The sequence below is a fragment of the Rana temporaria genome, chromosome 1 (assembly GCF_905171775.1).
Source record: "Rana temporaria chromosome 1, aRanTem1.1, whole genome shotgun sequence".
Lineage (NCBI taxonomy): Eukaryota > Metazoa > Chordata > Amphibia > Anura > Ranidae > Rana > Rana temporaria.
This window is the reverse complement of record NC_053489.1, coordinates 246,551,323-246,579,209: the sequence shown is the minus strand read 5'-3', so window position 1 is coordinate 246,579,209 and position 27,887 is coordinate 246,551,323. Positions and strand designations below refer to the sequence as shown.

Genomic DNA, 27,887 nt, shown 5'->3' with positions numbered 1-27,887 from the left:
TGACCGCAGGATTGAAATTGTGCATCACCGAGACTGAGCCCAGGTTCATACTGACAGCAGGATTGAAATTGTGCATCACCGAGACTGAGCCCAGGTTTACACTGACAACGGGATTGAAATTGTGCATCACCGAGACGGAGCCTAGGTTCAAACTGACAGCGGGATTTAAATTGTGCATCACTGAGACTGAGCCCAGGTTCACACTGACAGCGAGATTGAAATTGTGCATCACTGAGACTGAGCCCAGGTTCACACTGACAGCGGGATTTATATTGTGCATCACAGAGACTGAGCCCAGGTTCACACTGACAGCGGGATTGAAGTTGTGCATCACAGAGACTGAGCCCAGGTTCACACTGAAAGCGGGATTGAAATTGTGCATCACCGAGACTGAGCCTAGGTTCAAACTGACAGCAGGATTGAAATTGTGCATCACAGAGACTGAGCCCAGGTTCACACTGACAGCGTGATTGAAATTGTGCATCACCGAGACTGAGACCAGGTTCACACTGACAGCGGGATTGAAAATGTGCATCACAGAGACTGAGCCCAGGTTCACACTGACAGTGGGATTGAATTTTGTGCATCACCGAGACTGAGCCCAGGTTCACACTGACAGCGGGATTGAAATTGTGCATCACCGAGACTGAGCCCGGGTTCACACTGACAGCAGGATTGAAATTGTGCATCACCGAGACTGAGCCCAGGTTCATACTGACAGCAGGATTGAAATTGTGCATCACAGAGACTGAGCCCAGGTTCACACTGACCGCAGGATTGAAATTGAGCATCACAGAGACTGAGCCCAGGTTCACACTGACAGCGTGATTGAAATTGTGCATCACCGAGACTGAGACCAGGTTCACACTGACAGCAGGATTGAAATTGTGCATCACCGAGACTGAGCCCAGGTTCACAATGACAGCGGGATTGAAATTGTGCATCACCGAGACTGAGCCCAGGTTCACACTGACAGCGGGATTGAAATTGTGCATTACCGAGACTGAGCCCAGGTTCACACTGACAGCCGGATTGAAATTGTGCATTACCTAGACTGAGCCCAGGTTCACACTGACAGCGGGATTGAAATTGTGCATCACCGAGACTGAGCCCAGGTTCACACTGACAGCGGGATTGAAATTGTGCATCACAGAGACTGAGCCCAGGTTCACACTGAGAGCGGGATTGAAATTGTGCATTACCGAGACTGAGCCCAGGTTCACACTGACAGCGGGATTGAAATTGTGCATCACTTAGACTGAGCCCAGGTTCACACTGACAGCGGGATTGAAATTGTGCATCACCGAGACTAAGCCTAGGTTCAAACTGACAGCGGGATTGAAATATATTTCAGCGGAGATCGCGCAATTTCATTCCCGCACGTCAATCCGACTTCGGGGGTGATTTCGGAGACAGCTGTGCGCATTCCTGCACAAATGTCTATACAAATCGCACCCTGAGGTCGCCAAAAACGAAACGACTTTTGGGCACAGCACTGATTTGGACGGTGCCATTGCCGGTAATAGCTACCAATTTGGCATGCGATTTGACATCAAAACGCATGCCAAATCACATCAATGTGAACCTAGGCTGAAAGGGAAAGAAAATGAATTCAGAATTTGGAGTTGTCGCTAATACAGTAATAGAGGAGAAATCTTCCAATGTGGACAATAAATTGGGGGAACCCTGGTGACACCCCTGGGATTTGCTCACTTTGAAGAGATTTCCTATCACTTCCTGTTTTGACTTAAAGCGGGGGTTCACCCTATCGACGAAAAAAAAAAAATTTTTTTTTCTTTTACCTTAAAATCAGGCATTGTAGCGCGAGCTACAGTATGCCTGTCCCGAATTTTTTACCCCCGTACTCACCTTGTAGTCGTCCATCGAAGATACCGGGGAATGGGCGTGCCTATGGAGACGGAGGATGATTGACGGCCGGCTCTGGCGCGTCACGCTTCTCCGGAAATAGCCGAAATAGGCTTGGTCTTCACGACGCGTGCGCATAGCCTGTGCGCAGGCGCCGTGAAGAGCCGAGACCTACTCCGGCTGTCTTCGGGGAGAGTGACGTGCCAGGGCCGGCCGTCAATCATCCTCCCTCTTCATAGGCACGCCCATTCCCCGCGGGAGCCGAAATCTACGATGTCCGAGTACAAGGTGAGTACGGGGTTAAAAAAATCGGGACAGGCATACTGTAGCTCGCGCTACAATGCCTGTCTCGATGGTAAAATGTGTCGGGGGGGGGGTGAACTACCGCTTTAAGGGCAGGAAGTGAAGGCAGATCTCCCCAATGGGATGCAGGTAGCAAAAAAAAAAAAGCCTGATGGGGTTATAACCTTTCCTTTATCCATAAGGTTTTGTGTTTAGTTCTACTTTGGGTTCATGCTTGGCTATCGTCAGGCTAAACGGGGCAGACACACTACTACCAAGTATAGAATGGTGTTGCTATGACATTTGCTTTTATTGTACACCTGTGAGTCACACCCCAGCCTGAAAGCAGTTTATAGGAATGTCCTAATGACAGACGCTCGGCTTGGCATCTATTGTACTGCTCAGGAATGAAGTGTGTACTGGAACACCCACAGCCAGGGCAGAGAAGATGACTTTACATCACCTTGGGTAGGGCTGTGTACCTGCCAGGTTTACTAGGTGCTGTGCCTTTAAGAGCATGCACCTCCCATTTCGATGGGAAAGGAACACGTGACAGGGAAGCACTGCTAGTGTCTGTGTTCCAGCAGCAAGAGAGAAAGATAAGTGCCTGCCGGAGGAGAACAGAAAGGACAAAACTTTCCAAAATAGGAGAGCGCACAGTACACAGATAAGCCATAGCAAGGGGTGGAGGAAGGCAGGCACACAGACAGTTGTGGGAATTCCAAGCAGCACACAAACAGACAAAGCTGGGCTGATTTGGAGGAATGCTGGACGACAGGACAAGTTGGATAGGAAGTCAGGAATTACAAGGGAGACCATACAATACAGAGTGGTTCCATATTTGAACGAACGTTCAGGAAGCAGGGAGGGGAATCGGGGGGGGGGGGGACTAAAAATGGAAAGTTTAAACTAAAGGCTTAAAGATAGCGCTGAATCCAGAATAAACAAGTGAGCCAGAGTGCCAAGATTCACCTTAGTAGTGTGGAGCCCACGGTGTGAACATGCCACATTTTACAGTCACCAAGGTGCCCGATCCGGAGGATGACATAGAGGAGGACAGCTTCATGGCCCTAAAAGAAGGCGAGGATGAAGACTCCTGGGGGGCTGGTAAGTCAATCGTTTTCCTGATCAGTGGGAGATGTGGAGGGAATCCCAATCACTGTGACCACAACTATCAATGGATCCCTACAAGCCGTGATTTATTGAGTGTCTTCATTTCATGATTTGTTTATTGACTGTAAACAATCGATAGTAAGGCCAGTGAGTAGGAATTCTAACAGTTGTGTTCTGTTTGCTTAATTGGATATTGAAAAGGGTTTAAGTAAAAATGGCCATCATACCCCGATGTGCGTCTCATATCTTAGAATGTACTTCTCTAATCAGACGCAGTTTAGGATGCGAACAGCCCACACCTCCATGGTGACAAGGTTTGATATACTTCAGTATTTGTCAGCTTTGTTTTCTACAAACACATACTGCTTTGGCTGTGACAATGGCTTTTATAAACACAAAAACGACATTGTCTTTTGAATAAAAAATAAACAACTTAAAATGGTTTAAGGTTATATTTAAACTAGCTCAATAAAAGCAGCATTTTACTGTGTGGGCAAACATAGCCATGTCAGCTCCGGCAGGGAGTGGTGCAATGAGTGTTTTAGCACATGATACTGAATACATTTTTTACTATTTTTGAACTTGCTTCATGTCTTTTCACGGCAGCACAGTGTGTTAAGTTGTACTGCAGTGTGGTGCCACCGACGCTAGTGGAACAAGGCACATAGATACCAATTGTTTTCTACATACAGAAAAACACAGGTCACTGCTCATAGTGTGATTGAACCCTTAGGGTGAATTCACACATAGTGAGGTGACAGGCATTTTACTGCGTTGTCATCTCAAGGACACACAAAAAACTGTTGTTTTTCTGTGTGTTCTGTTCACGTAGCAATGCAGTATAGAGCTGCACATGCTGCATTTTATGGCGGCACACAGAATCACATGGCACTGTATAGTAGCGTAACAACCAAGGATGAGCTCTGGCATGTTCGCATAGTACACGTGCAGAGCCCGCCAGGAAGTGTGTACGGCGCTGCGCTAATCACAGCCAGGGAGACCTTTCCCGATCTCTGCAGCCGAGCATTGGGACAATGCCTCCCTGGCTGTGATTAGCGCAGCGCCGTGCAGACTTCCTGGCGGAAACTGCACATGAACTATGCGAACATGCCAGAGCTCATCCTTCGTAACAACATGAATGAAGACTACTTTTGTACATTTCAAATAAAATTTGTAGGAAAAAAAGGGAGCTGTGTGAATCGTGCACCACACTGACCACTAACTCAGTTGGGAACAGCGAGCTGCGAGGGTAAAGCAGGCCGGCAGCTGTCCGTTCCTGTGTGAACCAACCATCAGCATCTTCTGTTCATGCATACTTAAGCCTCATACACCCGATCGTTTTTTCTGCAGACAAAATGTAGGACTTTTGTCCGAAGGGCGTTGGCCATGAACTTGTATTGCATACAAACGGCAGAAAATTGTCGGCCAACAAATACGAAACTACGGTTTCGGCTTTCAGCTCTTTAGTGCCACCCTTTGGGCAACTTCTGCGAATGTGTTATGGTTAGCATTGCTTCCGAGCACGTGTGTTTGTACTTTGGATTTCTTTCCGAAGGACTTCTGTACACACAATCGGACAATCCGACATCACACATTTGTTGTCGGAAAATTTTAAAGCATGCTATCCAACATTTGTTGTCGGAAAATCCAACAACAATTGTCCGATGGAGCATACCAATGGTCAGATTTTCCAACAAAAGCCTGTCATCACACAATTCGCTTCGGAAAATCTGATACTGAAGGTCTGTTCACAGTGACTGTTGTTTTTCCACACTGGATGATCACCAGTCACTCCTAGGGCACATAAAAAACAATATGTGACCTGTTCACACTGCAACACAGCCCGGAGGTGCAGTGAGCTGTGATAAAATGCACATGTGCTACATTTTATTGCAGCATATAAGTAGGCACAGCAGTGCAGCCGCATAAATGATGTGCACTTCAAATAAAGTCAACAAAAAATGAAAAGAAAAAGGGAACTGTGTGATGCAATGAAAAGGACATTACACCACCCCATCACCACAGCTCACTGCAGCTGAATCTGACAGCTGCCTGCACACTAAACATAGCGTTTGTAGTATGTGTACAAATTGGGTATGCACATGTCTTAACACATTTTCTTTGCCAGTCCCAAGCTTGGGTAATTGCGGGTACTGAGGAACACCCTGGCAGCCTACGTCATAAAAAACAAAATCCTATTGGAAAGGGCATCAAGCATAGCAGACATGGTGCTGAGGTTGCTGGCCCCTAGAATCTGAGTGTCAGATTCTACGTACAGAAACACTTAGGCATTGTACACACGGTCGGACCAAACCGATGAGAATGGTCTGACGGACCGTTTTCATCGGTTCACCGCTGAAGTGGTCTGATGTGTGTACACACCATCGTTCCAAAAACCGATCGGGTCAGAACGCGGTGACATCAAACACACGACGTGCTGAATAAAACGAAGTTCAATGTTTCCAAGCATGCGTCGACTTGATTCTGAACCGATGCTTTTCTGTACTAACCATCGGTTTGGACCGATCGGGCAGCGGGCCATCGGTTCGGTTTTGAAGCATGTTTTAAAATTTTGGACCGAAGGAAAACAGACCGATGGGCTATACACACCGTCGGTTTGGACCAATGAAACTGAACCTCGGTCCATTCTCATCGGTTTTGTCCGAAATCTGTCTTTGTTTGAGGTAATATGTTGTATGTATATAAACAATGTACGTGTGTGTGTGTGTATATATATATTTATGCACACACACATATGTACACCATATACGGTATATCAGCCCTGTATGGGAAAAAAAATGTGTGTGTCTGTCTGTCTCACAAATATGAGTACACCCCTCACATTTTTGTAAATATTTTATTCTATCCTTTCATGTGACAACACTGAAGAAATTACAATTTGCTACAATGTAAAGTAGTGAGTGTACAGCTTGTATAACAGTGTAAGGCTGCATTCACACTATAACACGGCGTATTTTGCCGCGATTTGTAAACTTTTTTTTTTACAAAACATTTACATTGATGTCTATGACGAACGCCGAAAGCCGCCTGAAAAAAAGGGTCCGGGACTTGTTTTCAGGCGGCAGGCGTACGGCGTTCTCTCATAGACATCAATGTAAATTCGCCCCTCCAGCGGCACGAGCGTCGGGAGTAAATACGCCTAGGTGTGAATGCAGCCTAAATTTGCTGTCCCCTCAAAATAACTCAACACAAAGCCATGAATGTCTAAACTGCTGGCAACAAAAGTCAGTACACCCCTAAGTGAAAATGTCCAAATTGGGCCCAAAGTGTCAATATTTTGTGTGGCCACCATTATTTTCCAGTCCTGCCTTCACCCTCTTGGGCATGGAGTTCACCAGAGCTTCACAGGTTGCCACTGGAGTCCACTCCGCCATGACGACATCACAGAGCTGGTGGGTGTTAGAGACCTTGCACTCCTCTACCTTCCATTTGAGGATGTCCTACAGATGCTCAATGGTGTTTAGGTCTGAAGACATGCTTGGCCAGTCCATCACATTTACCCCCAGCTTCTTTAGCAAGGCAGTGGTTGTCTTGGAGGTGTGTTTGAAGTTGTTATCATGTTGGAATACTGCCCTGCGGCCATGTCTCTGAAGGGAGAGGATCATGCTCTGCTATGGTATGTCACAGTACATGTTGCCATTCATGGTTCCCTCAATGAACTGTAGCTCCCCAGTTCCGGCAGCACTCATGCAGCCCCAGACCATGACACTCCCACCACCATGCTTGACTGTAGGCAAGACACACTTGTCTTTGTACTCCTCACCTGGTTGCCACCACACACGCTTGACACCATCTGAACCAAATACGTTTATCTTGGTCTAATCAGACCAAAGGACATGACTCCAGTAATCCATGTCCTTAGTCTGCTTTTCTTTAGCAGACTGTTTGTGGACTTTCTTGTGCATCATCTTTAGAAGAGGCTTCCTTCTGGGACAACAGCCATGCAGACAAATTTGATGCAGTGTGTGGCGTATGGTCTGAGCACTGACAGGCTGACCCCCCCACCGCTTCAACCTCTGCAGTAATGCTGGCAGCACTCATACATCTATTTCCCAAAGACAACCTCTCGATATGACGCTGAGCATGTGCACTCAACTTCGGTGGTCGACCTTTTCTGAGTGGAACCTGTCCTATTAAACTGGTGTGTGGTCTTGGCCACCACGCTGCAGCTTAGTGTCAGGGTCTTGGCAATTTTAGTGTAGCCTAGTCCATCTTTATATAGAGCAACAATACTTTTTTTTAGAGTGTTCTTTGCCATGAGGTGCCATGTTGAACTTCCAGTGACCAGTATGAGAGATTGATAGTGATAACACCAAATTTAACACACCTGCTCCCCATTCACACCGGAGACCTTGTAACACTAACAAGTCACGTGACATCGGGGAGGGAAAATGGCTTATTGGGCCCAATTTGGACATTTTCATATAGGGGTGTACTCACTTTTGTTGCCAGCGGTTTAGACATTAATGGCTGTGTGTTGTTATTTTGAGGGGACAGAAAATGTACACTGTTATACAAGCTGTACACTCACTACTTTACATTGTAGCAAAGTGTCATTTCTTCAGTGTTGTCACATGAAAAGATAGAATAAAATATTTACAAAAATATGAGGGGTGTACTCACTTTATTGTGAGATACTGTGTGTGTGTGTGTGTGTGTGTGTGTGTGTGTGTGTATACATTTATTATTATTATTATTATTATTATTATTATTATTATTATTATTATTATTATTATTATTATTATATATAAATATTTCAAATCCCAATTGTCAATAACTGAATGATCATCTGATAAGTACCTCTATCTGTGTAACCAGGTCATTAGGCTCACATTATATGGTTGGATTAAGAAGTGTATGGCTCAGAATAATTTGTTCAGAATTATTGAACATTTCAGTTTAAATAGATTTGACTTTTAAACATCATTACTAGATGATTATAAAGTCTTCAGATACTAAAGATCATTTTAATTCTTTTGTTTTCCACAAAAGATCGAAGCCAGACATCAGTAACAGAGGAAAACAGCAAGCTTCTAGGTACAGTTTTTGTTTGGTTTGAAATGATATTCTGATATTATGCTCAGTGAGACGTGTGACAGTTGTCATGACTGAATATTGTCTTCTCTAGAGATTGACCGCAGAAAGAACTCCGCTCTGTACCAGAATCACAATGAAGAGGGGGAAGATTCGTATGACAGAAATCTGGCTTTGTTTGAGGTAAGAGACAGGTGGTCATGTTATACAATCCTCAGTTCTCTTTAAGGCCCCTTTCACACTGGGACGGGTTGCAGGCTCAATTGCGCTAAAAATAGCGCCTGCAAACTGACCCTAAACAGCGGCTGCTGTTTCTCCAGTGTGAAAGCCTGAGTCCAGAAGTCCTGCTAGCAGCATCTTTGGAGCGGTGAGAGGAGCAGTGTGTTTACCGCTCATTCCCATTGAAAGCAATGGGAAACCGCGGCAATACCGCCGGCAATGCGTCTCTGCAGAGGCGCATTGCTGGCGGTATTAACCCTTTTTCGCCCGCTAGCAGGGGTTAAAACCGCACCGATAGCGGCCAAATACCGCCGCAATTGTGACGGTATAGCCACCGCACCTCCCGCCCCGGTGTGAAAGGGGCCTTAGTGACACATATTCTTTAGAGCAGTATTTCTCAAGTTTTTCAACACAGAGCAACCCTTGAAATAACTTTCTGATCTCAGGGAACCCCTGCTAAAAATTACCATATCAAGATACATTAGTGTGATGTCAGTGGGAAGAATGATCGTTACACTTGTGGTCGTTAGGAAGAATTGACCCTTACAAATAACTAAAAGATCAATGGTGTCAGTGGGAACTTATTTGCAGGGAATAAACTTCTCATTGCACAAGGAACCCCTAGCCACCTCTGGAAGAACCCCGGGAGTTCCACGGAACCCTGGTTGAGAAATTCTGCTCTAGAGACTGTGGGCCAGATCCACGAAGCAGTTACGCTGGCGTATCTATTGATACGCCGCGTAACTTCTAGGTTGCTCCGGCGTATCTTTGTTTTGTATCCACAAAACAAGATACGCCTGAAGCTGGGCTAGATCCGACTGGCGTACGTCTTAGTACGCCGTCGGATCTAAGGTGCATATTTACGCTGGCCGCTAGGTGGCGCTTCCGTCGATTTCCGCGTCGAGTATGCAAATTAGCTAGATACGCCAATCCACAAACGTACGTCCGGCCGGCGCATTTTGTTTACTTCGTCTCCGTAAAGCTTTTTTCGGCGTAATGTTACCCCTGGGTCTTAGAGGCGTACGCAATGTTAAGTATGGACGTCGGGCCAGCGTAGAATTTTTCGTTGTTTGTGTAAAACGTTCACGAATAGGGCTTTGCATAGAATTACGTTCACGTCGAAAGCATTGGCTTGTTGCGGGTTAATTTGGAGCATGCGCACTGGGATACCCCCACGGACGGCGCATGCGCCGTTAAAACAAACGTCATTTACGTGAGATCAAGACGTATTGACATAAAACACGCCCACAACTTAGTGATTTGAATTGCGCGCCCTTACGCCGACACATTTACACTACGCCGCCGTAACTTACGGCGCAAATTCTTTGTGGATACGGGAAATACGCTGTAAGTTACTGCGGCAAAGTGTATCTGAGATACGCTACGCCGGACGTAACAAAGCGCCGCGCTACGTTGATCTGGCCCTGTATGTCTGTGTAGACCAGTGTTTCTCAATTTCAGTCCTCAAGGCACCCCAACAGGCCATGTTTTCAGGATTTCGCTCGGATGAAATGGCTGTGATAATTACTAAGGCAGTGAAACTGATCAAGTCACCTGTGCAAAGTAATGGAAATCCTGAAAACATGACCTGTTGGGGCGCCTTGAGGACTGGAGTTGAGAAACACTGGTGTAGACTATAACATCAGGAACAACCCCCAGAATGAATGGTGGTTCTGGGATCTGTATTGTACACCCTACTTTTGGGATATTCTTTAAAACGGCACTGAAAGGCTGTAATCCCTTCGCCGTTTTAGGATTTCTTTAAATAGGCAGTAATAATTAAGGGTTAGTTATGTCCCTGACTCAACATCACAGCCTGTGTGTGGCCCTCAACAATGGGTTGTGTAACCTTGAATTGTATTTCAAGAGTGACAGCTCTTGCTTGTTTTTTTTTTTTTTTTTTTCTTGCAATGTTCACTGCTAAATATAATGTACATGTATGTCTTTCTTTTTCCATGCAGGAAGAGATGGACACACGGCCCAAAGTTTCCTCCCTCTTAAACCGTCTGGCCAATTACACAAACCTCCCCCAAGGTGCAAAAGAACATGAGGAGGAGAGCGAGGGCAAGAAAAAGCAAACTAAGGTACAAATAGTATTTCACTGCAGATCTGAGTTTACCTCTTCAGTACATTATATTCACTGCACCTACCTTTGTGTTTTTTTAGGCACCTCGAATGGGAACAATTATGGGGGTGTACCTTCCGTGCTTACAAAACATTTTTGGTGTTATCTTGTTTCTTCGTCTCCCTTGGGTAGTGGGGACTGCTGGGATACTACATGCCTTCTGCATTGTATTTTCCTGCTGCTGCTGTGTAAGTAGTGTTGAATTATGTCCTATTCCTAGGATGTAATAGTTACTATGGATACAAGTGCAAACTTGATGTCAATTTCTCTTTTCAGACCTTGCTTACAGCAATCTCAATGAGTGCTATAGCGACCAATGGGGTAGTACCAGGTAAAGTCCTATCTCCGTCAGACTGTGTTCTGTGCAGAATTATTTAAGTCTTGTGATCTTTGGGAGTTATTTACAAAAGGCAAATCCACTTTGCACTACAAGCTGTAGATCTGAGGGGTAGATCTGAAATGAGGGGAATCTCTGCTGATTTTATCATCCAATCATGTGCAAGCTAAAATGCTGTTTTTTATTTTCCTTGCATGTCCCCCTCAGATCTATAGCGACTGCACTTCCAAGTGCAATTTGCACTTGTAGTGCAAAGTGGATTTGCCTTTCGTAAATAACTCCCTATGTGTTTTTTCATTTATTAAAACTATTAGCTAGATTCAGGTCGGCGTATCAGTAGATACGCCGACCTAACTCGGAATCTGCGCTGACCTAAGTTTAAGTGTATTCTCAAACAGAGATACACTTAAACCTATCTAAGATACGACGGCTTGCGCCGTCCTATCTTAGGGTGCAATATTTAGGCTGGCCGCTAGGTGGTGCTTCCATTGCGGTCGGCGTAGAATATGTAAATCACTAGATACGCCTATTCACGAACGTACGCCCAGCCGACGCAGTACAGATAGGCCGCCTAAAGTTATTCCATCAAATAGATGGAATAGTAATGTTAAGTATGGTCGCCGTTCCCGCGTCGAAATTCGAAAATGTTACGTTGTTTGCGTAAGTCGTCCGTGAATAGGGATTTACGTTGTTTACGTCCACGTCGAAATCAATAGGCCCGTGCGGCGGACTTAGCCGCAATGCACACTGGGAAATGTAGGCGCCCGGCGCATGCGCAGTTAAAGAAACCGTCAATCACGTCGGGTCAAGCCACATTATCATAAAACACGCCCCCTCAGACAAATTTGAATTAGGCGCCCTTACGCCTGCCCGCTTTAGGCTACGCTGCCGTAACTTAGCAGGCAAGTACTTTAAGAATCAAGTACTTGCCTCGCTAACTTACGGCGGCGTAGCCTAAACACGCCAAGCTACGCCGCCGCAAAGTTAGAACACCCTACGTGAATCTAGCTATATATCTCGTTTTAGTCGAGTTCTAATGATCTTTTGGTAATACAATCTCATTCATGTCACTATTTTTTCTTTCCCTTATATTAGCGGGTGGTTCGTATTTTATGATTTCCCGGGCACTTGGCCCTGAATTTGGAGGTGCAGTTGGTCTCTGCTTTTACCTTGGAACAACCTTTGCTACGGCTATGTATATCCTTGGAGCAATTGAGATATTCCTGGTAAGACATGATGACATTTTCTACAGACTGTAGTTTTAATATGCTGTACTGGAAGGTAAATTTGGTTTAAGCTGGCCATGGCCTGCAGAAATATCGAATCTCTGTTGATAAAATTGCATTTTCTCACAATTGTCTAAAATCTGATAGTAGATTGATTCGTTTCTGACGATTACTTGCAAATCTCTATGCTGTCTATTAATTGAAAGTGGTTGAAATAAAAAATTGCCACACGTATACATCAGGTGCTTGTAAATCTGCCTAATAGATATTTAGAAAAAAATAAAACCCGTCCAACAATTGTGTAGGAACCTCCACTACACTGGTCAAAGTTTCTTTGGGGTCTGCTGAAGAAAAAAAAAAAATCGATTTTCTTTTTTTTTCTCTGTTCAATTACAGTCAGCAGCTATAACCGCCAGCAGTGATCATTGTATTCTGATGGCTGGGAAACCTCCCGCTGTTAGAATACAATAGCGCAGCGAGAGGGATTCCCCCATCGACAATGACTTGTTGAGGGGGGGAATTGAACAACTTTTTTTCCCTTCAACCTGTGGTTGAACGAAAGAAAATTGTATAAAATAGTAAAATGTGTGGCCTGCCTTATTCACAAACAACTGACCCTACAAGATTATAGAGTGCACCATGCACAGACACCTTGCCCTGAGGGCATTAAGATCATGCCTGGATGAATAACAAGCCTTTAAAGTGTATTGACACCTTTTTAGAAGAGGCATCCAAGGTTTGTGTTTTAGGACAAACGTTTCCAGTTACTTTGTAGGGTTTTTTATGAGCAACCGTAATCGCTGAGTGTTTATCAACATTTTAACACGTAAAAGCTAAAGATTTGGTGTATTAGTCAAAAATATACATTTATAAAAATTCCACTAGGTGGGAAGAAACTTGTTATACTTGTCTTCTTTTTTCTGCTGTGTAATGAAATAGATGAAAGGTAACATAGCTAATAGTAGACTGACGTAGGGTGATCTAAAGTGGTTGGCCATCAGTCTTGAAGCTAAGGTCTCCAACCTGTTGGCTGGTCTGACAGCTGTGTGGGAAAAATCAGACAGGTTAGAAAACCTGTCCTGCATGCTTTTTCTTCCTGCCAATAAGCGGATCCAGCAGAGTCTGCCAGTGTCGCCTTCCTCCATTATCTCCATTCAATTAAACATGAACCTTTATCAAAGCCAAACATTCACGTTGCAGGTAGTGGCACACAGCAGGAATGCCTGAGGGCAGGTGGATTGAGCACACACATGCAACTGCTTTAATGTCATCTATAGGTAAATTAAAGCTGGCCATACACCTTTTATAGAATTATTTTGTTCAGCTTCCGTCCATGCTAAACAGCACAAACTCCCACTATGCTTATTGTATCCTGAAAGCTGGCGCCGGCTGTCAGAATACCCGAGCAGTGCCTGTATCTGGATGCAAGCTCTGTGTGGCTGATAATTCTCTGCCCAGCTTCTTAAATCTATCAAAGGATACTGGAAAAAGTGGTGCCAACAGGGCAATCCAGTGATCAAATTTGGCCAATTCATCAGAAACCAGCCAAAATTTGCTCAGTGTATGGCCAGTTTAAAAATGCCCACAGACCATAGTTGGCAGCTGGATCGTAGTAGTAATTTGCCTGGAAATTCCAACTGGATCTTGTCTTTCTCAAAGCAGGCTTATCCAGGGCATGTTGCCAGGGGTCAGAGTGGGCCCTATAGACAAGATGTAGACTGACGTGACAATAATTGCCCAGAAAGTGTGTGGGGGGGGTTTAATAACACCAGATCATGCGGAATCTGTTGCATATCTGCATAGAAACCAATCGGCTTCCCTGTTTTATTGTTAAAGCTTAATTGGCTACCATGCACAGCTGCACCAGATTCTGAGTGTTCCAGTTTTAGTAACCCCCCCCCCCCGCCCAAAGCGTCAACTTTTTCTCTGCCTGTAGACCCCTCAACACTTAGAAAGCTCAGATTTTTAATTGTGCCCCCTTTCCAAAAATACTGGTTTAAAGTGTAAAAATTCCTGTGTAGGGGAAAAAAATAGATATTATACTTCTTTTTCCACCAGCTTCTGTGATTCAAAGGGTAATGCCATCATTCTGATGGTGAGATGCCAAGAATGGTAGGTATTTAAGGCTCCATTCACGCTTGTGTAAATTGTTATGCAACTTTGGGCATCAAAGTTGCATGACAAGTCGTTCCCCATGTCTTCCAATAATAACCATTCATATATGTGCGACTTAAAGTTGCAGTGACTTCAAAGTAGTTCATGCATTACTTTGGTCTGACTTTGATGCAACTTAAGGGCCATAGACGTCAATGTTAACCCTCAAAAGTTGCATGAAAGTGGTACCTGATTGGTATACAATGCAACAGTTGTCCATTATCACTGGTCAAAGCCAATGTTGTGTCCAAGTTGCATCAAAGTCTGTGCAACTTTGCAGTCTTACACGTGTGAATGGAGCCTGAGACTCATGAGAAGACACCGCAGCACAGTATTAGCATTTTTTTTAAAGCGTTTGTATACGCCGCTTTGTGATTTTTTTTTTTTTTTTTTTTTTTTTAACCTGCAGGTAAGCCTATAATAAGGCTTGGCTGTAAGTAAAATGAATATCTCCTAAACCTGTATGGTTTAGGAGATATTCACCTTGCATTCAGCCGCTGACGTCAGCGGCACATGCACTCTGAAGGTCTGGGGGCTGCTGCCGGAAAATCGGAGCTCCTTGCCGGAACGGAAGACTTCATCGCGTCTTTGGCCACTCACATCGCTGGAGCTGTGAATCCGGAAGAAATGCAGGGGGAACATGTCGGCTCCCTCAGCGATGACTGGAAGGCGGTACGGGGGCTTCGTTCTAAAGTATTTCACAATCGGCTAGTATGCGGTGCATACTAGCTCATTATGCCTTTGCCCTACAGGTTTTCTTTTGGTCGTGGATACAACAGCTTTAAGACCCCTTTCACATTGAGGCGCTTTACAGGCGTTTTGCGCTAAAAATAGCGCCTGTAAACTGCCTCTTCTGCAGCCCCAGTGTGAAAGCCTGAGTGCTTTCACACTGGGGTGGTACGCTTTTGCAGTCCTGCAAGCAGCATCTTTGGGGCTGTGAGGGAGTGTTTGTTTTTGTGTATATATATATATATATTATAAAAAAAAAAAATTTCACCAGTCACTGTTTTTTTTTAGCAAGGGGGAGGGGGCATATTTGAAAAGTGGACCTTGCATTTCATTGCAAACAATATGATTTCCATTGTCATGCATTTCTGTCCAGCTCGAGTCGCATCTGAAATTGTGTGAACCAGGTCTTTGTGTCCTGTCCTTTGTTCTATTCTGTTTTGCTTTTTTTATTTTTTTTCATGCTAATTAAGGCTTCCTGCAGTGACTTTCATTAGGTTTATTGTACTCGTTAACTGTTGTAGGAAACCGTTAATTAGGATAAATGTATACATTGTATTTTTATATCCATTGACCCCTTTTTAAAGGGACAGATGGTGTTTCAGTATTCTTGTGTATTCACTTTACATTTAAAACATTTAATTAAATACCACTTGTCTATGATGTGTTTGCACTTAACATATTCTGCCTGTATACAGTACACATGCACACCTGTGGCAATTGACGTCGCCTATTATCCAGGGCTGAATTCCAGGGCTGCAGCCTTGGAATGCTTTCAGATGTAGTGTAGTCTTTTATATCTTTACAGCATCCATGGCGCTCATTGTTGTCTGCTGATGTGTTGGGAAATTACCCTTTTAAGAAAAAGGTCAAGTGAGGTATCGCTAATCCCTGTTTTATATGTATGCGGCTGGTACTGGCCTGAAGGTACAGATGACCAAGACTCAGATACAAACTGTTTGTTTTTAAGACAGGCTTATGATGAAATCTTTAACCTCCTCCCTCTATCCTGCTCTCGAAACTAAGTGATAAATAACCTCCTTCATGAAACTGTAGCACCAGGCTCCCCCCACTATTAAATTTTTAATCCTGCCGTCAAGTAAATGTAGCAGTTAAAGGGTTGACACAAACCATTTAACACAGACAGGGGTGCCTTACAATGGTCATATTTTATTCATTTATGTAAAACCTTTATCCTAAAAGGATTTTTTTTCTTTTTTTTTTATAATTGCTAAAAAGAGCTAGATTTTAATTTTTGTTAGTCATTTATGTAAAGTCTGTCTAAGGGCCAGATCCACAGAACAATTACGCCGGCAAATCTATTGATACGCCACGTAATTTCAAATTTTGCGCGTCGTAGCCTTGTTTTGTATCTACAAAACAAGATACGACGGCATCTGGAATCGATCCGACAGGCGTACGTAGTCGGATCTTAGGTGCAATATTTTGGCGGCCGCTAGGTGGTGTTTCCGTCGAATTCCGCGTCGAGTATGCAAATTAGCTAGTTATGGCGATCCACGAACGTCCGGCCGGCGCATTTTTTTACGTCGTTTGCGTTCGGCTTTTTCCGGCGTATAGTTAAACCTGCTATTATGAGGCGTACTCAATGTTAAGTATGGCCATCGTTCCCGCCTCGCATTTTTGAATTTTTTACGTCGCGAATAGGGATTTGCGTAGAATGACGTCACGGTCTTAAACATTGGCTTGTTCCGGTTTCATTTTGAGCATGCGCACTGGGATCCCCCCCACGGACGGTGCATGCGCAGTTAAAAAAAAAAAAACATTGTTTACGTCGGGGCACAACGTATTTACATAAAACACGCCCCCATCACAGATATTTGAATGCCACGCCAATATGCCGCCAAAGATACACTACGCCGCCGTAACTTACGGCGCACATTCTTTGTAAGTTTGAAAAAAAAATAAGTTACGGCGGCGTAGTGTATCTTGGATACGGAGAGAAGCGCCGATCTACGTGGATCTGCCCTTAAATGTTTTAGCCCACCTAACATTTACCTATCCAAACAGTGTTGCTGTCCAAGGGCAGCTCTGATGCTCCACCATAGATGGGGAGACACACTAAATCTGGTCATAGATGGATTAAAGCTCGGCTGGTTCAGCAGGGTTGATCCATCAATTGACTTCAGTACAACCAACCTGTCAGATTATTTTCATGGGATCACTGCTGGTGACTATAGCCGACAACAATGACAATTGTGTTCTGCCGGCAGAGGAGGCTCCCCGCAAGCAGAACACAATTGCGTAGGAGGGAATCTACTGAATTGTCTTTCCTTCCACTATGGGTAAAAGGAAAGAAAATTGCTTATCTATAGGCTGCTTAAGCAAAAAATGTTTTACAGGCCAGATCACCAGTTAAAAAAACTGAACATTATTGCAGCTACCACTTTGCTTTAAGTGTTCCTAATATTTCCCCTCTAACTATTTAGCAATGAGTTTGAAACATAGATTGGTGTGTTTCTTTTTTAAAACGTTTGTTACCCCAACACTTCATATTCCTGATATGTGCATGCTGTACCGTGTACTTGTATATAAAAAAAGATTCCTGTTCTCTTTGTAGTGCTTACTTTATGTGAAGTCCCTGGTATTCCTGCCAGACCCTGTGCTTTCCTATTAAAAAGTGACCACACTAAGCAGGAGAACTGTGGTCAGTTCTCTAGCTGTGCTGGGAACTCAGCTGACTCTCCTCCAATGATCAGAGTTGTACTGACACACCCCTGCTGCACAGTCATTTACTGGGAAGCTCAGTGTGCTGCTGCTTCTCCTTCCAATTCCCTCAGCTCTTATGCAGCTGAGAACTGAGGGAATATAATCACTTATTAAAAAAAAAGGGGGGACAAAGGGTATTTATAATGTATACAAAAATATTTTGCCTTTTATTTTTAAATGAATGTGTTGTTTTTTAAGGTGATTGTTTACAATAACTTTAAGGTTGAGTATTCACTAAGAGCCGGTTCACACTGGGGCGGCACGACTTCGGGGGCGACTCGGCCAGGCGACCTGAAGACGACTTCCAAGGCGACTTGCAAAATGACTTCTGTATAGAAGTCAATGCAAATTGTCCCGAGTCGCCCCCGAAGTCGTACAAGAACCTTTTTCTAAGTCGGAGCGACTTGCGTCGCTCCTATTAGAACGGTTCTATTCACTAAAATGGGACGCGACTTGTCAGGCGGCTGCGTCGCCTGACGAGTCGCCCCCGTGTGAACCGGCTCTAACTTTCAATTAGATTGCTGAAATTATTTTTCAAAAGCAAAATAAATAAAAATAATGCCACACATAAAGTACTTTTGGTATAAGGCTAGGTTCACACTATGCCAGTTTCCCTGGCGTTTGCATTTGCACAGTCATAGCTGTGCCTACAGAAAACGCAGGAAAAAGGTCCCCACTCTTTTTCCAAAATTGCAGCTGCAAGGAAAGTACTGCGGTATCCAGTGCATGAGGGTGCCAATAGGATTCATGAAATTCTAGACAGCAGCACGTTTTTGCTGTAGGTGCAAGAAAGGCGTGTGGTTTTACATGCGATTCCACACCCGCTCAGATGTGAACCTAGCCTTGAGCTCGGTACACACTACTAGTTCAACTCAGGAGGAGCCTCTGTACTAACTATCTGATGTTGGTACAAAAATCTCCCCCACTGAGCTATTGTGTTCTGACAGAGGGACGCCCCCCCCCCCCCTCAGAACACTCCGGTTGGCGCTCTCAGACATTGGATGAGAGTGCTGATCAGGAACCGATCGGCAGACCTATTTCAGTCATGCCCCATCGACAGAATTCGGCCGAATACTCGGCTTCTGTCGGACCAGCTGCAGTACACACGGGCCAAATGTCGGGTGGTTTCTATTGAACAGTCCAATGCCGCCTGACACTCGGCCCGTGTGTACTAGGCTTCAGGAGACACTTTTAGCATGTGCAGTATATTTTAAAAGTCATTGGGGGTAGCTGTGCATAGTAACCAATCAGCTTCCATCTTCATTTTCAAAGCTTAACCGAGCAGGCTGAAGCTAGAAGCTGATTTGTTACTATGCACAGCTTCTCCAGTTTTAGTAAATGCCTGTGTAGTAATTTAAGTTATTCATTTAATGTGGCATTTAGTGACCGTTCATCTTTCTCTGCAGGTATACATTGCTCCTGACGCTGTCATTTTTAGAGGTGAAGGTGCGGCGGAGAACTCGGCAGCAATGCTGAATAACATGCGTGTTTATGGCACAGTATTTCTCATTCTTATGTCGGTCATTGTTTTTGTTGGAGTACGCTATGTGAATAAGTTGGCATCACTCTTCCTGGCCTGCGTTGTACTGTCTATTCTCGCTATCTATGCAGGAGCACTTAAATCTGCCTTTGCTCCACCTGAATTCCCGTAAGTATCTAGCCATGCTTAGTTAATGTTCAACAGAACTTGTCAATAGAAAAAGACATAAATGAGCCATATTAAGAAGCTGTAAACATTGTTCTTGCAGATTGTGCAGAGCTGTATTTTTAACTTGGGCTGCATTCACACTACAGTGTTTTGAATTGCGGGCAGATCTGCACGCGATTTGACAGTGCTGATGTGTGAATGACAAAACGCGGAGCTCGCATTTGAGATGCCATTCATTTAACTGACACCTCAAATCGCGGGGCGGGTCTGCTGCACGATAAAATGTGCTGAAATTGCGGCAATGCATGTCGCCCCTAAGTAGCTCCTAAACTATTTTTGGGCGACATGCGTCCCACAATGCTGGTTGTCGCAATTGCAGCATGTTTAATTGCTCGACAATCGCAGCAGAACCGCACCGCAATTTTGAGGTGTCATTCAAATGAATGGCATCTCAATGTGAGTTCCGCATTTAGTTATTCACATATCAGTGCTGTCAAATTGCAGTCAGATCTGCCCACGATTCAAAACGCAGTCAGATCTGCCCACGATTGACAACACTGTAGTGTGAATGCAGCCTTAAGGTGTATAGATTCAGTTTAACGGATCTTATAACAAAAACCTGAAATTCTTGCTGTAATGATTGAATATTTTTATTACGCTACTATTTACCTACTGAGACAGACAGGGTATTTTTATTTTTGGTCCATGGTTTACATTACCTGACTCCAAAAAAATAAAGAATTATATAGGTATCAGTGCTAACAGACTTAATTTGGCCAGTGTTCAGCAATTCAAGACCGTCACTAAACAGCAGAACGGTGACCTGTGACAAACATCCACATGCCAGCACAAAGTCCACAACTACACAAATGCTAATAAAATGTAGTAAACTTTACAGTAGCAGATGGTGCGCGTTGTTATCTGTAAATAATAAAGTGTGCCTGTGCCCAGACTATGGACATTCAACTATTTACATATTCTTAACAAGCAATACAATTGCTTTAAAAGGGTCATCCCTGACCTCTCTAGAGGCTTCTAGGGCCCATTCACTCTGTAGAGTTGCATGCATCATTTTTGGGCAGAATACCATTAATCACGCTGGTGTGTTTCCATACGTTACACTGCAACACAAGTCAGGCGAAAATTGCATTGGGAAGCCTTTAAAAAATATGCTGTTATTGCTATGCTATAGTGTAAACCTAAAGTTATTGCTTGTCAAAGATCACAGCAATAACTCTAGCCCAGTGGTCTCCAAACTGCGGTCCAGGGGCCATATGCGGCCGTTTGCTTGCCTTTATCCGACCCTTGGTGGGGAGATTCCTTCCACTGGCGCCAAAAGTTTGGAGACTGCTACATTAACCAGTTCAGAATCTTGGGCGTATCCAGACAACAGGAGCTTTGTTTCTACTTTATTCAGCAGGTTGATGTATATTCGGATTTTTTTTTTTTTAATTTCCCTTAAAGTAAATGGATATTTTCTAGGCTAGCATAAAAATAATTCCTAAAGACTGGTTGACACTGCTTCGATCCGATTTTCAGTGCCATTATGTAATGCAACTTGGATGTGATTTGCATATTCTATGGGGCAAAAATAGAACTGGAACCACACCAAAGTAATACAGGAACCTTTTCCAAAATTACACCAAACTGAGCATTGATGTGATTGGGCACCATTGAAAACTGAGTCATTTCCATGGTCATGCAATTCTGTGCAAGTTGCATCTGAAATTGCACTAGTCTGACTGGCGCCTTAGGTAATCCGCTCCAATATATATTTAGACTTTAGAGAAAGGAATATGTCTGCAAGACAGTAGAGAATGTGTACAGCTGTAAACTTGTCTTTTTTCTTTCCTGTATAGCGTCTGTCTGCTTGGGAACCGTACACTATCTAGGCTAGGGTTTAGCACTTGTGCTAAGACTATGCAGAAGGACAACATAACTTCAGTGTCTGACTTGTGGGACTTGTTCTGTCATCCTCTTGGGCTCCTAAATGCTACCTGTGATGAATATTTTTTTCATAATAATGTTACAGAACAACCAGGCATTCCTGGACTGAGTAGTGGCATCATATCTGGTAATTACAATTGCTTTGTTACCTCTACTTTTTTTTTTTGTTTTACTGTTTGCTTTGGAACACCATGATGATCAGTTTTTCTGCTTTCTTACTCGGTGTTAGAGAACCTATGGAGCAGTTACCTTCAAAAAGGGGAGATCATAGAAAAGGCTTCTTTACCTTCGTCTGAAGTGGTTGGGTCCCTCTCCCATGATTATGTCCTGACTGATATTACAACATCGTTCACCCTCCTTGTTGGCATTTTTTTCCCATCAGTTACAGGTACAGTATTGTTTAAACATCTTTACTGCCCATACTAATATGTAAAATTGCAATAACTCCTAGCCATACATGTCTACATTGACACTGACTGGTTTGTATTTTTAGCTGCCTTGATGCTTAAATCCCTGAAGTTATCAATATGCTTATTTTTGCTAAGTCTACTGTAAGTCTCTGCCTGGAATTATGCAGGTTCACAACCCACACTTTTTTTTTTTGGGGGGGGGGGGTTGATTTTAATGCTGGCTCCACCAGTAGCTTATACTTGGATTCCCTCCACTCCCCCTATTGCTCTGTTTGAGCTCACATGGCTGAAAACTCCCGCCCCAGCCCCCACAACAACATTGTATACCTAAGTGGCAAGGTGCCTGCATATGTGTTGTCAAGCGAGAGGGTAGTAAAATGGGGTGTACACATACAGAAAATCTGCAGCTCCACTGGGTGAGACTGAGACCTCCCCTGTGTTTCCTAGACCCTTATGTCCACTTAAGTTTTTTGTCAGTTCCTGCACATACGGTATAAGGGAGCAATCTGCTTACAGAGCCCTGCAGATTCAACTCCTTTTAGAGATTTTTGTTTAACAAACTCTATATGACTCAGATTTACAAGGGTTTATTTCTAGCCTGACTGATGTAGTACATACTACCATGCATTTAGAGGATGAACCTAGGTTCTTTTTGAGCTTTTACAGATGAAAAAACCTTCCCACTTAACCTATAACATCCATATTTAAAAAAAAAAAAAACATTCCCCTCATGATAACTATGCATAGGGTCCTGGGTGCCTCCTTGATAATGTGATGGAACATTTTGGTTGAGTGTTCTCTTGTCTCTGTTGTTTTGAGATCTGTTGATAGAGCAGTGGAGCCCCAGCCTTCATCTACTATTACTGTAATACCTTGTAAGCCTACCTCCCATTTTAGCCATAGATCCCCTAATCCGTCTCCTCCACTTCTGTAAGTAGGAAGCATTTGTTCGTCATGATGGATCCATTGTAGTTTACCTCCCAGTTAGGATGCTCAGGCTTCCACCCTCCACATTGTAGTCAGGCACCTCTTTCAGCTACTCACGCTTGCGCACCTTGAACCTGTTCCCCTTTCAAGCGACTTAATGACCTACAAAGTCAACAGTGATCAGTCCCTATGGCTTCCCTCTGTTTCTTGCATCCCTATTATGGAATGATCTGGAGACCTCTCCTGAAAAGTCTGCCTTCCCAATTCTTATAGTTCAAGCAATGCAGAGGGTCCTATAATCTGCAAACCATGTCTAAATACCGTTTGCCAACTATCTAGAGCTAGTAATCTGGAGTTGTTTGGCTCGGTTCTATACTAACAAAAGTCCACTCCCTGTGGACCTTTGATTCTTTTTGCTTATGTATAACAGACTTTTCCCTGTTAACGTCTTTTGAGACTTGTGGGCTTTATTTAGCTTGCTCCCTTCTTTTGTGCTGTTCATCAATCCCTTTCAAACTCTCCCACTAGGAAGGGAGCCAGAAATTTGGCCAAGGCTCCATGCTGGTCTCTTTGAGCCAAGAAAACCTGGACGTTACTCACCATACTTTGACCAGGAGGAAGGGGAAGACCCCATTAATAGATCCTGTTGCCAGCCATTTGTTCCTGATTCTGTAGAGCAAACCGCTTTTGAGTCATCTGGGAATTTGTCTGTTGGTTCGGTCTTCTGACTTGGCCTTGATCTCTGCTGGACATGTGTCACTCTTTACTTCTCTGTCTTTCCTAGAGTTTTCTCTGCTTTCCAGATTCTTTCAACTGATGATCCACACATTGACGAGTGAGAGCTCAGTCTTGACTACCCTTCCTTTTCCTCCTTGTTTTCCTCTTTTGGAAGAGGTATCCATAGCTAGAAGGTCATGCACTCCACTGGAAGGTCAGCAGGCAGGATGCACTGATTCACTTCTGCAGATTCCTCTTAAGTGTTGTCTGAAGGCCTTCCTGGGGTATAGGTCTATTCTGTGGCAGAGCTGTTGTCTCCTTAGATTCCTTCCCCTCTCCTGTTTTTTAACATGAATATTCCTGGTAAGGACTTCCTAGAATTCGTAACCCTCATTCCTTGGTGGAGTATTTTGATCCTTACAGGGGTGGGTTGGATGATTCTGCCGCTTTCACTCCCCAGAAGCACCTACTGTTGTTGGTTAGGAGGAGTCCTGTGTATCTTTTCTGGTCCTGATGTTCTTGCACACAACCTTGGGTTACGATATATTCTTAGCCCTGTCTACCCTTTTATGTGAGTTTTGGTAATCTCCCTACCCTCTACTTTCTGAGGATGCTGGGTTAGTACCCTTTATTTTATCTTCCCAAAATGATAGTAGAGGTTACATTTCTAAAAACTAGAATAAAACATGTTCTACTTACCTGCCCTGTGCAGCTATTTTGCACAGAGCGACCCCTTATCTTCTCTCTTTCAGTCCCCCGTGGGAGCTTTCTGCTCCTCCCCTCAGCAAGCCTGGTGCTAAGGGGGCACCCATGTGGGTAGCGCTCCCAAGCTGGGCTGTGTGCATCCAAAGACACAGACAGCGCTGGTAAGCCATGCCCTGCTCCCTCTTCAGGGGAGTGTTACTGGCAGCCTGTGTCTCCAGTGAGAGCAGTGCTGCTGCAGTCAGGACACCACTGGATTGGTGACTCGTGTAAGTGTTTAGGGATGGGGTGGGTGGGGAGTTTTTTTTACCCTAGCGCAGATAATCCATTAAGGGTAAAAAAAAAAAAAAAAAAAATTTAGAATCACTTTAAGTGCTCTTTCCCTCTACCTATTTAGATTTGATGGTTCCCACATCCATGACTATTTCTTGGGAGATTAGTTGTCTAATTTGGTAACATCCTTCCTTATCTTTCCCTGAAATCAAGGGCTAGGAGTCTTCAGCTTAAGCCTCCTACTGTTAACTGGCTGTTATTTCTCCAGATATGTTGTTTATCAAATCACTTTCCCTAAAATCAAGAGTTAGGTATGCTAGGCTTATGTTTTTCCTGCAGTAACAACAGAATTGTTATTTCTATGAGATTGGGGGGGGGGGGGGGGGTTATTTACTAAAGGCAAATCCACTATGCAATGCAAGTGCACTTGGAAGTAAAGTCGCTGTAGATCTGAGGAGGACATGCAAGGGAAAAAAAACAGCATTTTTGCCTGTACATGATTGGATAATAAAATCAGCAGAGCGTCGTCTCATTTCTGGTCTTTCCCTTTTTAGATCTAGAGCAACTGCACTTCCAAGTACACGTGCAATGCAAAGTGGATTTAACTTTTAGTAAATCAACCCCATGGTATGTCTTTTTGACTGACCAATTAGGAATCGTTTTTTTTTTCTCCGGGACTTAGCCCAGTAAACATTTATTTCTTGTTGTTCAAGTTATTTGTTGGTCTGGTTTTCTCCTGTTTGGGTGGTGTGCTGTTCTGCCTGTTTTTAGTTGAATGATTGGTTTATCCTTCCCTTTGCTGATTGGAGATGCATAGATCCTTCAAGTGGCATTCTCCTCTTAACTGTGATTATCAGTCCTGGTCTGGAGCACCAGGTTGATCCTCTGTGCCCTCCACTTGGCCATGGCATTTTTCTCATTTGGTTTGGCCTTTCTTCCTCTTGCTTTGATTGAGGAGTTTATTCCTCCAGATGCTGTTTTGCAGTATGAGGTGAGCTCCACATGTTTGTTTTCTCAGTGGCTCTTGCCCATCCCTCAGGTTCAATGCTTTTGGACCTCCAGACTAGAACTCCAATAGTCCTGTGTCCCTCTATGGATGATAAAGAAAAGAATATTGTTGTACTTGCCATGAAATCTTTTTCTTGAAGTCCATTGAGGGACACCTGTATCACCCCTCTTTTTTTTTTATTGGCTGTTTTTATTTATTTTTTAAAAAACTGAGGCACGAATGTTGGACTAAACTTCACCTTGGCACTAAAAAGTTAACATAGGAAAACCAGTTAGACAAAGCTTCTCGAAAGTCTCCCCTATGGATTTCAGGGGAAGTTTTCTTATTAAAGGAGCAGTGTTTGGCAGCATGGGCAGCAAAAGAGGCAAGTATGGTATTTACACTATTCTTTTATAGGTATACCTTTCCTGAGTAACTGTATTATAGTGAGAGTCACTTTAAGCATGTGACATATACATAAAAAATATAAAAAATGTAAGACCGTGACTAGGAAAAATTAAACACAAACATTTTTATTTAGACTTCTGTTAAAAAAGGGAATATTATCATTGGCCTCTCTGTATATGTTTTTAGTAGGCAGTTTCTACTATATCAAAATTAGCAGGTAATAAAGATCAGGGGTAAGGGAAGATGAAAATTGATCTTAGATAAGGTCATTGGAAAAGAAAAGGGGTTACTGTAGGCTGCACTTAAATGATCCTGATCCCAAAAATTATAAACTCAAGAGGTAATATCAAAGAGTTTATTCTGATAATAATTTAATCAGTTGGATCACATTGAGTATCACATCACAATTAAAAAGGCATGGTGTTAGGTACATCAAACCATGAGTTTCTACTATAGTATACATGCTGCAAGATTATATATATATATATATATAGTGTGTGTGTATTAATTTTTGGTGATCCAAACACTGATTTGATATAAATGTACCTATGGTCCATGACAGGATAGGGAACTTCTGCTAGATTAATCTTCTTAATGTTCTAGTCAGCTATATTCTTCTCTTTACTCTCTTGCAGGAATTATGGCTGGATCCAATCGCTCTGGGGACCTCAAAGATGCTCAAAAGTCTATCCCAATTGGCACAATTCTTGCCATCCTTACCACTTCCTTAGTTTGTATCCTTTTTTGTATTTAGAGCCAACTTATGTTCTAGTTATAACATTACAACATACAATTGCAATCAGGCGGTGACATTTACAACATTGACCTTGTCCCTGATGCAATGAAAGAACCACACCTTTCACACGTTCGAACAAGATGAGGTCATTCCATAAGTGTAGTGGTTATTTTCCTGGCAGCCATTTCCAAAGCTAACTGCCCCCTCTCTGCTCAACAGCAGAGTTCCCTTTTGTACCTGTCACGGTTTGACACGTGTCATTTCTTGCCGGCTTTATTGTGACCCAGTATGGATCGTAGAGGAAAGGAGAGAGAGTGCACGTGGAGCCAGTTGCCCCTGGACACAATGGGGGGGAATTTACTATAACTGGAGTGTGCCAAATCTAGTGCAGTTCTGTATATAAACAAATCCGCTTCCAAGTTTTACTGCCAGAGCTTAACTAAACAAGCTGAAGTTAGAAGCTGATTGGCTATCATATACAGCTGCATCAGAGTCTGAGTGCCACAATAGGACCTTTGGATAAAAAGGCCACCTGTCTAGAGGGAGGCAATGGTTAGTTAGTGTATTTGTAGGGGTTCATCTTTAAGCAGAAAGCTCTTATGCCGTGTACACACGATTGGAAATTCAGACAAGAAAACTGTAGATTTTTTTCCGACTGAATTTTGGCTCATACTTGTGTTGCATACACATGGTCACACAAAATTCCAACCGTCAAAAACACAGTGACGTACAACACTACAACGAGCCCAGAAAAATGAAGTTCAATGATTCCGAGGCATTCATCGAATTAATTCCGAGCATGCATGTTTTTTCCGTAATTTCCGACAAGAACAATTCTTTCAAATTTCTGAAATTTTTGCTGTCAGGAATTCCGACAGAAAAAGTCCGATAGAGCCTACACGCGGTCGGAATTTTCAACCAAAAGCTCACATCGAACTTTTCTGGTTGGAATTTCCGACCGCGTGTACACGGCATTAGAGTAATACTCTAAATGACAAAGTGTGTTTAAGGGCTCCCTGCCAATGTTTATTTGTTAGAATTGCAGGAAACCCAAGCAAAAATGGAGATGTTCCTTCGAAGGGGTAAGTAAGCACAATCCAATAAACAAGAAAAGTTATTTAGCCTCCTGGCTAATAGTGAGACCACTACTAGTTGTGTTCCATCGCAGCCCACAATGCATTCTTTTTTCCTAAAAAACCCTGATCATCCAAGGGAAAAGACAAATTATACCCCAGATGAGGAACAAGTTTTGGCCAGTGCTTATTCCCCTGTGCTAGAAATCTATCACTGTTTATATTGCA

At 43.5% G+C, this 27,887-nt stretch overlaps 1 protein-coding gene across 6 annotated transcripts in view; it reads left to right on the top strand.

The window, feature by feature from the left end:
* The window catches only part of SLC12A6 (solute carrier family 12 member 6), a 110,923-nt gene that overhangs the window by 20,429 nt on the left and 62,607 nt on the right, over positions 1-27,887 (top strand). For 4 of the 6 annotated variants that reach the window (XM_040352753.1, XM_040352733.1, XM_040352724.1 and 1 more), the window contains 10 exons: positions 8,275-8,319; positions 8,411-8,499; positions 10,497-10,619; positions 10,702-10,848; positions 10,937-10,991; positions 12,093-12,223; positions 19,237-19,478; positions 21,338-21,552; positions 21,655-21,813; positions 26,486-26,584. In XM_040352753.1, coding sequence (XP_040208687.1) covers positions 8,275-8,319; positions 8,411-8,499; positions 10,497-10,619; positions 10,702-10,848; positions 10,937-10,991; positions 12,093-12,223; positions 19,237-19,478; positions 21,338-21,552; positions 21,655-21,813; positions 26,486-26,584 — 1,305 coding nt within the window. Of the gene's footprint in view, positions 1-2,670; positions 3,256-8,274; positions 8,320-8,410; positions 8,500-10,496; positions 10,620-10,701; positions 10,849-10,936; positions 10,992-12,092; positions 12,224-19,236; positions 19,479-21,337; positions 21,553-21,654; positions 21,814-26,485; positions 26,585-27,887 lie in introns of those variants that run through there. The other 2 variants (XM_040352762.1, XM_040352772.1) reach the window with 2 other exon arrangements.